The sequence below is a fragment of the Macaca fascicularis genome, chromosome 8 (assembly GCF_037993035.2).
Source record: "Macaca fascicularis isolate 582-1 chromosome 8, T2T-MFA8v1.1".
Taxonomy (NCBI): Eukaryota; Metazoa; Chordata; class Mammalia; order Primates; family Cercopithecidae; genus Macaca; species Macaca fascicularis.
This window is the reverse complement of record NC_088382.1, coordinates 108168641-108183708: the sequence shown is the minus strand read 5'-3', so window position 1 is coordinate 108183708 and position 15068 is coordinate 108168641. Positions and strand designations below refer to the sequence as shown.

Here is a 15068-nt window from a genome sequence, read left to right as displayed (position 1 = left end):
GAGTTTTTAAACTTTACTTTCTTTGAGAAATTTGAAATACAACTGAAATGATTTTTAATAAAATTACGATAATGATTCTACTAGACTTCTGAAGTGTTTCTACAATCTAAACATTCCAGACCTTTGCCTAATCATCAGCTTAATTTTTATTTGGTCTGGGTATTTTTAAATTCTTATTTCACTTTGTTCTTTATGAAATTAATTTTGTTGGCCTTGAATCTGACCAGTGCAAATTTATTATATGGTTTCATAAAAAATCATACTTCAATGAAAATACTTCCTTAAATGTAAGAACTTATACCTTCCTTATGTTCTTTGTTTACCTAAGGAAATGCAACCTCACCACAAGTACAAAGACCATCTTTCATGGACTACTTTGATAAGCAAGACTTCAAGAATAAGAGTCACGAAAACTGTAATCAGAACATGCATGAACCCTTTCCTTTGTCCAAAAACGTTTTTCCTGATAACTGGAAAGTTCCTCAAGATGGAGACTTTGACTTTGTAAGTACATTTTAATCCTTCCATTTATGTTTTCTCCTTCTATATTTTACCATCAAATTGAGAAGCATAGTTCATATGTATGTGAACTGTGTGTATGTATATACAATTATAGACCATATGTTAATATTCATTTTACAGCCATATACATGGGTAGAGGAATTGTGAAGCTGTAGCTTGCTTATAGAAATGTACTTGCAGAAAATGCTTTTTTATAGTTAAATAAATCATAGCTCAAATTTAGACAAATATTCAGGACTCCTTAAAACTAAAATGACAACTATTTTAAAAGATGTTTTCAATAATGCAAATATGAGATACTTCTGACAGTCAGTAAACTCAGTTGCCAAAATTAATGATGCAAAGGTATTTATGACATAGTTTGAGAATTTGCTTCAATTTTGAAAGTATATGAGTTGGTTTCTATTTGAATAAGTGTTAATTCCACTTGGTTTCTCAGAAATAATAGTCCTATTCTGTACCTAGGAGCATATAAACTTCCGTATAAAACTGCCTTATCGCCTATTTTGTTATATTTTCTCTTTATTTCTTCTACCCTGGTTCTTCTTACTTCTTTTAAAGAATGCATAAAATACAGGTAAATTATTTTAAAGTAACTGTTTCCAGAACTTGAGAGAATAAATTCTCAAAATGAGTTATTTAATGGAGTGAAAATTTTGTGGAGTAAATTTTTACTTAAGAACATTTTAAATAATAATGTTACTTTTGCATATTGTTCTAGAAGATTTTTTTTCCAAACAAAATAACTTTATAATCCTTTGTAGTTTTATTAATAAATGTATGTATACGTAAATACAATTTTAGATATATGTAAATATATACATTTTTTAAATTTAAGAATTTTTAAGTAATATTAAACCATTTTGCTTAGACAACATGACTCCAAATGCTTTGCAATTATAAATATTTTAAGTACTTTTTTCCTCAATATTGTGATTGAGTTTTTAAATAATCAGATAATAAAGTTTCAAAATCTGTCCCCAATAAATTTAGTACTAATTGCTAGCAAATATTAGCAGTATAATTCACAGGTTAGCCTGCAAACATCATTGCAATGTCTACTTAATATTTTTTTCAATATCATAGTAAGCAATTAGAAAAATAAAATTAGTATGTCTTTAGTGCTAATAAGATTTCATTTTAAGCTATCTACTTTTTAAAAATTATGAATTATTTAGAATGCTGACATTTAAGCTTTAAATTATTCATGAATATAATGAATAATGTAGAGTATTTAACCTCAAAGAGTTCTGTCTTGTGTCAGTTGGAATAAATCTTTTTTTTTTTTTTTTGGCATAAATTTAAAGGTTTTTTAAATTTACAAGTGCCGTTTTTTAAATTTACATGGATATAGTGCATCGTGGTGAAATCTGGGCTTTTAGTGTAACCATTACCCAAATAATGTGCTTTGTACCCTTTAGGTAATTTCTCATCCCTGACTCCCTTCTTGCCGTCTCACCCTTCCAACTTTCCATTGTCTATTATTCCACACTCTGTGTTCCTGTGTACACATTAGTTAGCTCCTACTTATACATGAGAACATGTAGTATTTGACTTTGCTGTTTCTGTTTCACTTAAGATAATAGCCTCCAGTTCCATCCATGTTGCTTCAACAGATAAGATTTTATTCTTTTTTATGGCTGAATAGTGTGGAATACATATTAATGGTCTCTGAGAAACAGTTTGAAATGAGCTACAAAGTAATGAATAAATTATCACGGTTAAAAAATGGCAAATAAAATGATTTAATTTTGCTTCAGTTAATCTTTCTACCACCCCAAAATTTAATGGCTTAAAATAACAACTATTTTACTTTCATCAAAACCACAATTTTGTGGGTTAATAGTTTGTCTAGGTTTATCTAAGTGTGTCTTCTGCTGGGCTCACCTGGGGTTTCTTAAGTGACTGAGGTCATCTACTGGCTTGAATGGGGCTGAACAGTCTCTCTAAAGTTACTTCACAAATGTGTTGGCAATTGTGCTGACTATTGACTAGGTCATATGATCTCATTAGGCAAGCCTGGGGTTTTTACGTGGCCATAGTAGCCTTCCAAGAAGGTGAAAACAAGGTTGTAAGGCCTCTTGACGTCAACTTAGAATCTGCACAGTGTCCATTGATGATAGCATCAAAAAGAATGAGATACTTAAGAATAACCAAGTAGGTAAAAGACTTGTACACTGAAAACTGCAAAAATATGGGTGAAAGAAATTAGACATCAATACATGAAAAGACATATTCATAGATCATAAGCTTTAATATTGTTAGGATGTTTCTATTGCCTAAACCGATCTACAGATTCATTGTTATCTCTGTCAAAATCCTAATGATATTTTTTGCAAAAGTAGAAAAAACTCATCCTAAAATTCATATGGATTCTCAAGGGACCCTAATTAGTCAAAACAATCTTGAAAAAGAAAAACAAAATTGAAGATCTCATGTTTCCTGATTTCAAAACTTACTACCAAGCTATTGAAATCAAAACAGTGTGGTACTGTCAGAAAGACACATGTAGACCAATGGAATAGAGAGCTGAGAAGTAAACTTTTCACATCTTTGGTCAAATGATTTTCGACAAGGGTCCTAAGACCATTCATTGGGGGTAAAGAAGAGGCTTATCAATGAATCATGCTGGGAAAACTGGATATCCACATGCAAAAGAATGAAGTTGGAGTCTTACTTGACACCATATACAAAAATTAGTTCAAAATGGGCCAAAGATCTTACAGTAAGAACTAAAACTAAAAAATTACTAGGAAATACATATGAGAAAAACTTCATGACTTTGGATTTGGCAGTAATTTCTAGGCTATGACACTAAAAACAAGTAACAAAAAAATAGATAAATTGGACTACATCAAAATGGAAAACTTGAGTTCATCACAAGACACTATCAACAGAGTGGAGGGCCACCAATGGAATGATAGAAAACATTTGTAAATCATATATCTGATAAGAGGTTAATATTCATAATGTATAATGAACTCCTACAACCCAACAGCAACAAAAAAACCCCAAACAATCCATTTCAGAAATGAGCAAAGGGGCTGGGCATGGTGGCTCATGCCTGTAATCCCAGCACTTTGGGAGGCTGAGGTGGGTGGATCACCTGAGGTCAGCAGTTCGAGACCAGCCTGACCAACAAGGTGAAACGCCACCTGTATTAAAAATACAAAATTAGCTAGGACGTGGTGACACATGCCTGTAATCCCAGCTACTTGGGAGGCTGAGGCAGGAGAATCACTTGAACCCAGGAGACGGTGGTTGCAGTGAGCCGAGATCACGCCATTGCACTCCAGCCTGGGCGACAGAGCAAGACTCTGTCTCAGAAAAAAAAAAGGGGAAGGGGGGCAAATGACTTAAATAGATATTCTTCCAAAGAAGATAAACATGGCTAATAAGTACATGAAAAGCTTCAATAATTATCATTAATCATTAGAGAAAGGCATATCAAAACCACAATTAGATACTACACACCCATTCAAATGACTATTATCAAAAAACAAACAGAGAAAATAACAAGTGTTGCGGAAGATGTAGAGAAATTGGAACCTTTCCTTGTGCACCTGCTGGTGGAAGTATGTTGTAGTCACTATGGAAAGCAATATGGTGGCTCCTCAAAAAAAACTAATACAGGGTTATCATATAATCCAGCAATTCTACCTCTAGGTATGTACCAAAGAATTGAAAGCAGGGTCTCAAAGAGATAGTTGTACACCCATTTTCATGGCAGCGTTATTCATAATGACAAAAAGGTAGAAGCAACCCAAGTGTCCATTGATGGATGAAAGGATAAAAAAAAATGTTGTAATACATGAAATGGAATATTATTCAGCCTCAGGAAAGAAATTGTGCAATATGCTACAACATGGATGAGCACTGAAGACATTATGCTAAGTGAAATAAGCCAGGTCACAAAAGGACAAATGCTATATGATTCTACTTATATGAGTTACCTATAATAGTCAAATTCATCGAGATGGAAAATAAAATGTTGGTTCTCACGGGCAGGAAATAGGGAGTTATTGTTTAATAGGTACAGAGTTTCCGTTTTGCAAGACAAAAATCGTTCCAGAAGTGGATGGTAGTGATGCTTGTATGAAAGTGTGAGTGTAAATAATGCCACTTAACTGAACACTTGAAAATGGTTAATTGCATAAAAAATGCATAAGAGAAGAGGGGAAAGAATTTGCACAGTGTCACTGTTGTCATAGTCTGTTGTCAAAATCTGTCAGAAGTCTAGTCCTAACTCAAAGGATATGGAAATAAATTTCCCCTCATGATGGAAGGAACAGCAAAGTCACGTGGCAAAGGGTGCTGTGAGATGGAAGGAATTATTACGGTACACTTTGCAGACAATCTAATAGAAAGGGTGTTAATTAAAACTCAATAGAAATTAGAATGTTGAATTTAGGAAATGAGAGTTCATTAATGATTTTGATAATGACCATTGAGTACTCTACTTTCAGATTTTTCACATACACACAATTTTTGACATGTAGCCTTCTACTGTCTGTCTTAGACTCATTTTAGTTTTGTGAATCTATTTTTCCAGTGGCTAACTCCTGAAAGTAAACTTTTGGGAACACTTTTAGCCCCTCATAGGTTTTGTAGTCATTCTATCTGGAAATTCCAAAATTTGTTAGAAAACATTAAGCTAATTTAACAAATATTTTACTTTCTGCTTTGGATTGTGCTAGGCACTGTGGGTAAAAATAAATTATACTGATGTATTAAGAAGACAAGGTATGAATTAATGAAGTGGTAAGTTGTAATCCAGAACAGTAACTCAGACATTGCCATGTGGTTTTGAATAAGAGGGAGATTTGGTGAAGCTGGAGTTGTATATGAAATTATAATGTGGAAGAGGACTTTGTCTAAGCATTGATAAATGTATAGCAGAAAGAGAGAAGGTAGGCACTACAAGGAATGATGTGTAATAAAAAGCTTAGCAGTAGGAAAGTATAATGTATATTGGGTGGCAATGAAGTAGAAACCTTCAAGTCTATGGTAGTTAATTTGGAAAAATATGAGAGATAAAATAGAAAAGTAGATCCAGATCAGAGGGTGGAAGCTTGCAAGGTTACAGAGTCTGAATGTTTATTTAATAGACAATGGAAAGCCACTGAAGGTTTTAAGTTGGAGGATGACATGATGAAAAGTATCTTAAGAATATTAATATTGAAGATAGCATGAAGGATTGATAGGAAGAGACTCAGGGTAGGGGAAATCAGTTATGTGGCACAAGCTTAAAATAATATAGGAATAAAATTGAAATGAAAAACAAGAATGAGGAGGAAAGATTAATTAACAGAAATAGTTGACATACTAGATTGAAGAGTACTATTTTGATTAGTTAAGGTGAGGAACCAAATGATAAATGGTGACAGTAACTAAAATAAAATAAAATAAAATAAAGGAAAATGTTCTCACAGGAGGAAAGGTGTATCAAGAGATCATATGACTGGATCCAATTTTTGCAGAGTTATTTATTTTTGACTTATGTAGGGCAGATAGCCTTAAAAAGAGAATTGTGGGAGGGATGGAGTGACTAGAACAGTTCTTCTCTTCTCAACATTTATTACACCTGTCAACTGGAACTGCTCAACCCTCTCATCACTTTGAGGAAAGTGGAAAATGTTTGTAATCGCCACTGAGGGGAATGGAAATGGAAATAAATAAGATATGAATAAAGGAAGCATTGCCAGGAGATGAATAAAGAATTGCCAAGAGTAGTAGTGAGTATGGCAAAAGACAAGGAAAAGTGTGTATAAGAGGGGCAAAGAGAGAATAGTTAAAAGAAGCAGCATAGGTGGAGCACAGTGTAAGTGATTAGGTGGACTGCTTTTCTCACAAAATGGGGAAATGGACTAAAAGCAGAGATACCAGCTGTTAATGAGGGAAATCTGATCTTATTCATTCCCTCATCTGTTACAGAATGTTAAAAAAATGTGACTCTAATATTAAAGTGTAAATCATACTAAGGTTTATGTGTTTATCTTCCCTCTTCATGATGCATCTCGAGGCCGCCTTCTAGAAGAGAACTGTATTTTATGTAGTTCCTAAGTCTGTCTGATAGAAGTTGCTTAAAATAAGCCAAAGTTGCTTTGACCATATTTTCAGGACAAAGAAGGCTTCATCCTTCTGCCTTGAGGAAAATGGGTTCTAAGAAAAAAAAAGAAATGAAAGAGAACACTTTATTGTCTTTTGAGGTACTCAGAGCAGATTTCTAAAGGACAAAACTTATTCAGAAAGGCACCTGCTAGACAGATGTGCAGGGTAGGAAGCATTCCTTGTCTTAAAGCCTGTATGCAATAGAATTTGTGTACTTCCTTTTAAATTGTTAGCATTTGTCTTTGGGATTTTCTGTGGATTGTTTCATGTTATGTTCCTGAATGTAAGGAGACGATAAAAGAATTTATGATGTCACCAAATTGGGGATTATCGTAGAAAGATAGGAAATAAAATATATTTGGGCTAATTGAATTATTTTTAACCCTACCAGAAAAAAGTTATGTTTAGGATGTGCCTATGCAGATTTCTAAAACAAATGTAAAAGGCAAATCTGTTTATTATAGCACTAGTCTAATGTTTCAGTTTTTGTTAGAATTATTTCCAAACAGCCTTAGCATCCAGATTGTTTAGTGTTAAATAGAGAGCATGTAGATAGTGTTTTGAAGAAATAACAGTATCGTATTTAAATAGATATATTTTGGGTAACGTAAAGATTTTGGAATAAGAACAAAAACTTCAAAAGCCATCTGTTAACCCACTACATTGGTTCCAAATTTTAAAAAAGAAAGAAATTGGATTGACAATAATTACTAGTATAAAAGAAATTAGGTAAATCAACCATTTTTGGTTTTGACTCATACTGAATTGTAAGTTAACATTTCTTAATTACTCTGATTCTTAAATATTTATTCAGTTGGCAGTGTCCTTTTGAGCTAAGGGACACAAGAATCCACCAGGGCCACACTGAAGAAAAAGTCTCAAAAATTGTGGCAGAGAAGGGAAAAAAAACTAACTTTGTTCTCTAAGTATAAAGTTGTCTGGGGCTTTCCTAGTTTTGCCACAGTCCTACCTTTGATGCCTGCATTAGCAAGTGAGTGTGATTACAGGGAAACAAAACAAAAGTCACTGTTGGAAAATGCAGAAAACAGTGAAAGGTTGGCAGAGAAAGTACCAGCCCTGCTGCTGGAGCTGCCCATGGACATTTTAGGAGTCTTCACTTGTTCTGGAGAAATGTTTCTTTCTCAGGGTCTTTTCACCCTCCTCTATAGCCAGCAGCTGTGAAGGAGTGATGAAGAAACTGGAGTAGCCCCAGAAAAAGAGCAGCAGGGCCACCCCTTTAGTAAGCCCTCAGCAACACAGACCCTCTAGACAGCTTAAGGTAAAAACTTAAGCCAGCAGCATCTACCAGTTTTTCATTTGTTTGTTTTACCAGTATAGCAGCATGTTATCTGCTTTGTCTGTTTAAATGCAGGTAATGTTTCTGGTTTTAAAAGAGCTATTGGCTATAGTTTTCCTTGTAGTATACTCCTTAGTCAAAGAACTGCTTGTTCTCTACAGTCCTTAGTTCTGTGGACTGAGGAAACCACTTCAGTTGAGTGAAGTATTTAAGCATATTGTCATCGATTAGCCTTGCATTAATTAAATGATTATTGTCAAGTATTTCCAGATGTTTGCTAGAGTATTAACAAAGTATGAAAAGATAACTATAGATATTTCAGATTTATTTCTTCTAGGGTAAAGAAGAAATAAACACACAAAATCCCAAATGTTCCAGTGGATAGCTTTGGATAAGAGTTTATGATTACAGGTGTACATGTGGCATGAACTCAAGTGTATGTGGCACATTGTGCTTTCACTACTCAAGTCATTCCTTGTAGAGCCAACAGGAAATTAAAATTAATGAGAAGCCTGCACTTTGAAACAGTTGCAGAATTCTTGACTATTTCAGTCCTTTGCCAGCTCACGAAATCTGTGCTGGCAGTCATATCCAACAGATGGTGTGGCGTGTGCACAGTTGTGTCATGTGATTGTCTAGGTCCATGTAGAATTTTTATGAGGTTTTGACCATCAGTCTGCTGAGGCATTTAAGATAGTCATAACCTTTGTCTTGAAAGGAAGGTGACCTGCTTCGAAGATAAGTGTTTATGTGCAAGTAGAAAATAATAATTTAGTCACTGGGCAAGTAAACTAGATTTAGTTGATTCTGTGGTAAAGGCAACAAAGATTTTAGTGTCTCTGAACTGCTACACTGGTTTTTAAATTTTTTTTGTTTAGTAGAATTTAATCCCCTTGGCTACCTGAGGTAGAATGAGCGTTTCACTTTCTTATTCCTAAAGGTGATGTTTAAGGCTTCCGTAATTTCTGAAATTTTTATTTGGTGGTTGTGTCTAGGCAAAGTCTACTGAAACATTAAGCTAATTCTGCTTCTTTAGGTAATTAATACCTTAAGTTAAAACTCATTATATCATCATTTCCCTTACAAATTTAAGTGAGCAGGCCTGTACTTATTGGATTAATTAAGATAGAAAGCACAGGTGCAGTATGTGGTTTCTTGTCAGCATGTTGTAATTTATTAAGATGTTTAAAGCACATGGCAAAAGAAAAATGGCTTACAAAAAGGGTTCCAAGAAGCACAAACTCTCCTCATAGTAGTTTGCTCTTTTTAAAATGTCATTTATTTAGAAAATTACATTGAAAAATTGACTACTCTACATTTTAAAACAAGATATTGTACTCCAAGCATATGTTGTAGCTAATGTTGATGTCTAAGGAAGTTATTTTGACTATGTGGGCTTTCTATTCATAACCCAATTTTGGATGTTTAGTTAGTAAGCACTGGGGACTATTGGGGTGATTACATCAAAAGAGATGTTAACCAATAGTGGAATTTAGGATCAAAGAGTGAACAGTGTAATTTATGATCTTTTAATTTAAGACTGATATCCCAACAGTGTTTACCTTTTGAAATAAATAAAGCATTAGATTTCAAAAAAGTTTTAAAAATTGATTGAGGTAACTAGTAATGCATATATCGGGTTGCGTTTTGATGATGGAATAGTTGTTTTGTACTTGAACTGTCATGAAATTTCTTTAAATCTAAAATTATTTTTGTAATTTTATACTTAATTCAGGTTTTCTGAGTATGCATAGTATTTCACTATCAGAAATATTTCCATAACTGACTTCCATCATACTTCTCATGTCTATCTTCCACAGTTAGAAGTATGCACATCATTGTTTGGGGGCCTATCATATTTGTCGGCCTACTTGAATTAATGCTGACACCTTTTCCTCCTTCTTGCCATTAGGTTGGTAGCCTTTTCCATAGTACCTCTCATTCATAAAATAGAAAGCCCTCATTAGGTTGGATTCTTCATGTTGGAAGACTTTTCAATAAATAATAGACTTTAAAAAAAAAAAAAATCCAGAATCTAGTTGTCTTGATTCAAAACCAAAGTAGCCTTGTTTTGTAATTGTGTTCGTCAGTTGTTGAAACACCTTCCCAGAACGATAGACAGATCTTAAGGAGATAAGTGAGTGATAGGGGCATTCAAACTAATGTTGTTTCTCATAGCAGATGAAAGTGTTTTGGAAAAAAGATACCTTACTGAATTTTTTTTTTTTTTTTTTTTTTTTTTTTTTTTTTGAGACGGATTCTTGCTCTGTAACAGCCCGGGCTGGAGTGCAGTGGCCGGATCTCAGCTCACTGCAAGCTCCGCCTCCCGGGTTTGCGCCATTCTCCTGCCTCAGCCTCCAGAGTAGCTGGGACTACAGGCGCCCGCCACCTCGCCCGGCTAGTTTTTTGTATTTTTAGTAGAGACGGGGTTTCACCGTGTTAGCCAGGATGGTCTCGATCTCCTGACCTCGTGATCCGCCCGTCTCGGCCTCCCAAAGTGCTGGGATTACAGGCTTGAGCCACCGCGCCCGGCCTACTGATTTATTTTGAAAACACATTTTCATGGTTCTTAACAAACCTTTTTTTCTTCATGAATTCAATAATGGTGCATGTTGAAATTTGATATGCAATATACTATCATTAACTATTAAGGCGTTTTATAAAAGGCTCAGTAACCTGGGTTAAAGTATCAAGTTTCATTCCCACAGACCTTCAGTTTAGTTTTTAACTCTCTATCTTAATGTGAGAATGCAAATGAAACTACCTAATTGGCCAAGGCTACAAATACATAAATATATAGAAAGTTAATTATCGGCCATATTCTTGTACTAACTAGTGCAGTGGAACGAGTATTGAGTTCTGGATTATCTTTGCTAATGACAGATCTAAAATAGTCATTTTAATGCCTATATTCTTTGATGAAAAGAAATATACTGTCTAATTCATTAGAACTTCAGTGATGGTACAGAATTCCTGAAATTGCCTTGCTTTTGGTTTTGACCATTTGATCATTTTTGTTCTGACTATGAACATTAAAAGACTTTTCCCTTAGCATATCTATATAAGGCACAATAAAAATAAAGTGCAGATAATTTCCTCTTGCTTTGCAGAACAGTGAATTATAGCTCATGTCTGCAAATAAATTCTATTTTCCATCTTTTATTATAAAATTATAGGTATATTCTTCTAGAAAAAATATTTTTTAAATAACTGAGTGAAGAAGATTATTAAGTTATATGTAATCCTTGGGTGTCTAGTAGTCATCATTTAGTAGCAGCTCTTTCGATATGTGGAAATTCATCTTTTTTGTTGTCATTTTTAAAAGAATTTTCCAGAATTAGTCAACCTGTGGTGTCTTTCCATATTGTATATCAGTTGCTCTCACCTATAAGAATTTCCTCCTTGTCTGTAGTCATTTATACTTTTTTTTCCTCTTGACTCCATATTTAAACTATTAGGCTTCTATTAATTTGGGCAGCTTTGCCACATTTTGCTATGACTCATGATAGGAGGCTATTTTAAGTTGGAAACTTCAGCATCTGAATTTGTTTTTCTAAGTAGCCAGTCTTTATATTGAAAATGGTGTGTGAAGTTTTATCTACATGTATAATTTTATGGTTCAGAGGGTGTCCTATCCTTTTGTTTTGGCTAATAAACTAATAAGTATTGGTAAAAACAACAGCTGACACATATTGAGATCTTAGTATATGGTGAGTACTTTTTAAAGCACTTCCCTGACAATGCGGGAGATCCTTTATAGAAGGTACTATTATTATCCTTTAAAAAAAAAAAAACAAAGAAACTAATGCACAAAGAGATTAAGTTCAGTGATCAAAATCTCTTAGCTTGTAGGTGATAGAGCAAAAATTTGAACCCAGGAAATCTGACTTAAGAGTTTACTTTGTACTATTTAACAATGATACTATCACTAAGCCTTTAGTACAGAGGTTAGCCTCGGCCAGAAGTAAAGCCATCAGTCAAGGGAAAGAGGAGATGCATAAGTTACAGCACTGAACCCAAACTCTGAGTAGTAGCAAAACTGAAGACCATTCGAATAAAATAGGAATACAGACATGGGGCAGGCAGAGGTGCAGGGTGCAGACTGAGTTGGCTTAGCCAGCAACACAGAATCCTTTTTTGCACATTCCAGCTGGGTCAGAGAACAGGTCCTAAAGGCAGCAATGTCTGCTGAACAGACTAGTATTGGATATGATGCAGTAGTGACCTAGGTGGTAAAGGCTTTGATTGCCAAGCTGAGGCTTCTAGGTTTAGCCCTAATCCTGTGAGTAATTGATAGCTAATAAAAAATTTTTATGAGGGGAAAACTCTTACCAAACTTGTTTTTTGGTGTCAAAGTGAAGCATAGAGAGGAACTGGAGTCCTAGGATAACTGGATTAAAGACTGTTGAAATTGTTAAAAGTGGATTAAGGCAAAAATACTGGAATTAGAGAAGAGAGTCTACATTCAAGAAATCATCTAGATTAGATCATTTAGAATCATCTGGATCTGATCATCAGTTTTATATAGAGGATTAGAGTGAAGAAGGTTTCTGATTTAGATAATTAGACTGATGGTTTTGCTATCGTTTGAGATAAAGAATAGAAAAAGGGAAGAACAGATTTTAGAGATTGGGTATGGTGTGGAGAACAAACTAGCAAGATATGTTGTGGGTATATAAAGTTTTTAGTGTTTGGAGAACATATAAATCTATTAGATAGTTGAAACTACAGAATGGAACCATGAATTTGGGAATATTTGGCGTGGAAAAGAGTACATGAGATCAACCAGAGAGACGCTTGAAGAGAGATGATTACCAAAAATGGATTTCTAGGGTATCCCAAATGTAAGGTGAGTGGAGCAGGAACAGTGAGCGGAGGCTGGCTCTATCTACCCATGGATATATTGAACCAAGCTTAGATGTAGGCAGATTACAGCTGTCACCTGAGAATTTACCATGAGTAGGATTTCACTGCTTTTTTGGGGTGGTGGTGGTGGTAGGGGGAGTGTGGTGCAGGTATCAGTCTATGCTTGAACTTAAAGAATAGTTTTAGCTATCAAGTTTTTTGTTAGCAGTTTTTTGAGCATTCATTCTACCACAGGGTGTAAATAACTTTTAAGCAGCTACAACTCATTGGCGGTATATCTGAAATTGCTTTTTTTTTTTTTAAACATACTTTGAAGCATGCTGTTTCTAATCTCCCTTTTCTGTCTCTTATGTATGCCTTTGGACAAATGCTACAACTTTTTGGTCACTTTCGGTTAGTAAAAGTCTGGGTAGTTTAAAATTGTAACCTCAAATTTGATTTAAGTCTTACTTGATCCTTCCCCACCCTACATCTTAGAGTAGGCCACCTAAGTGGCCTAAGACATTTGGCATGCTTTCTCCCCTTCTAGGTCTCATTCTTGTAGAGAGAGGAGGAAGGACAAGAGAGGCAGAGGTCATCATCTGAACGAACGTGGTTATCTGAAGGTAGTGGGTCTCACTCGGGCATAATCTGGTTCTAACTGCTACAAAATGTCTCTGACAATGTGATGTTCATGTGGTTGGAATATGTGGTTTTCTTGGGATGATAGCTTTATCTTGGCTCCCTTTATCACTGAGCTCTTCCTCAGAAATGGGTAGCTATATCTCCTCTCTGTTCCGTAAGTTCAAACTCCTCCCCCTCTCTAGGTAGGGCATTGATGTGTTTGATCAGCAGCCCTTGCTTCTTCCCCAGCCTCTGGTTCTCTCACATGAGCCATGGGAGTCAGTGGTGTTCTTTCTAGGATCTCAGGGAATTAGTGGGTAGATAGGGGAAATGTGAGAGGTACTCTTTACTTCTCCCTCGCCCCCCAGGTATACTATTTCTGTGGCCCTATTAGGTCTGCTGCTGCAGGCTGCTCTACCAAGCCTCCCATCTTCAGAAATCTCTAGATAAGAAGTAGACAAGTTTCCAGGCCAATATATTTTTCCCTACTTCTAGGGACATATGCCAGGTCATCGATGAACACTTCACCAGGCTAAATTCTACTCCACTGACAGCACCAGAGCAGGTTTGAAGGTTCTTTATTCAGTATTCAGTCAAGCTGGAAAGTGAGATGTCAGTCTCTTCTTCTTGCAGGAAACCACAACGTGTCTTTGATGGAATATCTTGATACTGTGCAACGTGGCTTGAGTGAGGAAGCTGCTATGACAAAAACTGCCCCCCAGTGCTCCTGATGTACCCTTGCCCTCTTATGTAGGCTGGGTGATGATTTGGGAGTGGTGGGGCTCATTCAACCTCTGAGTAAACTCAAGGTCAGCGATTTGGCCCCATTTGGTTGGTGGCCGTCTTCAAGATAGGTGGTGCTTGTACATTATTTTTGTCTTTGTTGTGAGCCTTAGTCTCACAATTCAGGGGACAGTTAAAAACTTTCAGTCAGCATTCTTCTGTAAAAATAAACATTACTGACGTGACTGACATTTTAGAGCATTTCATGTTTCTTTCTCTACAGAAATATTTTAGTTTATTTGTTCCTTCATTCATCATTTATTCAGTAAACATTTTTTTGTGACAGCCTTGTTGCATGCCAAGCACTAGGCACTGCCAACTTAAGCAAATTGCTGCTCTGGAGGAGCATTTAGGTATAGACATATGAACACTTAATTATTTTACCCGTAGATAAATTGGCCAGACACCACTGATCTGGAAAATCAGGTTGTAGTGAAAATAACCAGACTTAGAAATAAAACCATGAAAGTGAAAATATGAAATTTTAATATAAGTTATTTTTTATTGAACAGCAATGTCTAACATTCAGAATTCATACTATCTAAGGTTACAGAATTTCCGGTTGCCCTGGGTACATAGGATCATGTAATCACATGGACCAGACTAAGAATTCTTATAGATCATTTACTTAAAGATTTAAAGTTTCTTCAAGGAAGAAATTTAAGACAATAATGTCTATTTTTACCAACTTTTTGAAGAAATTTTTAGCTTCATACTAATATTTTATTAAGTGGATACTGCTCACATGTGGCACATATTGTTTATATGTTTAGTTCTTTGTGTCATCTAAAATTCTAAAATGAGACTTCTTCAAAAGTTATAACTATCTTGTGTCTCCAAAGTAGTATTTTATACTTTGTCTATTTGCCTTATACAAGTTGAGTCT

General features: G+C 35.2%; 1 protein-coding gene across 7 annotated transcripts in view; it reads left to right on the top strand.

The window, feature by feature from the left end:
• Positions 1–15068, top strand: part of STK3 (serine/threonine kinase 3) — a 331890-nt gene that overhangs the window by 254675 nt on the left and 62147 nt on the right. For all 7 annotated transcript variants that reach the window (XM_005563776.4, XM_015455063.4, XM_074000046.1 and 4 more), the window contains one exon: positions 329–504. In XM_005563776.4, coding sequence (XP_005563833.1) covers positions 329–504 — 176 coding nt within the window. The remainder of the gene's footprint in view (positions 1–328; positions 505–15068) is intronic.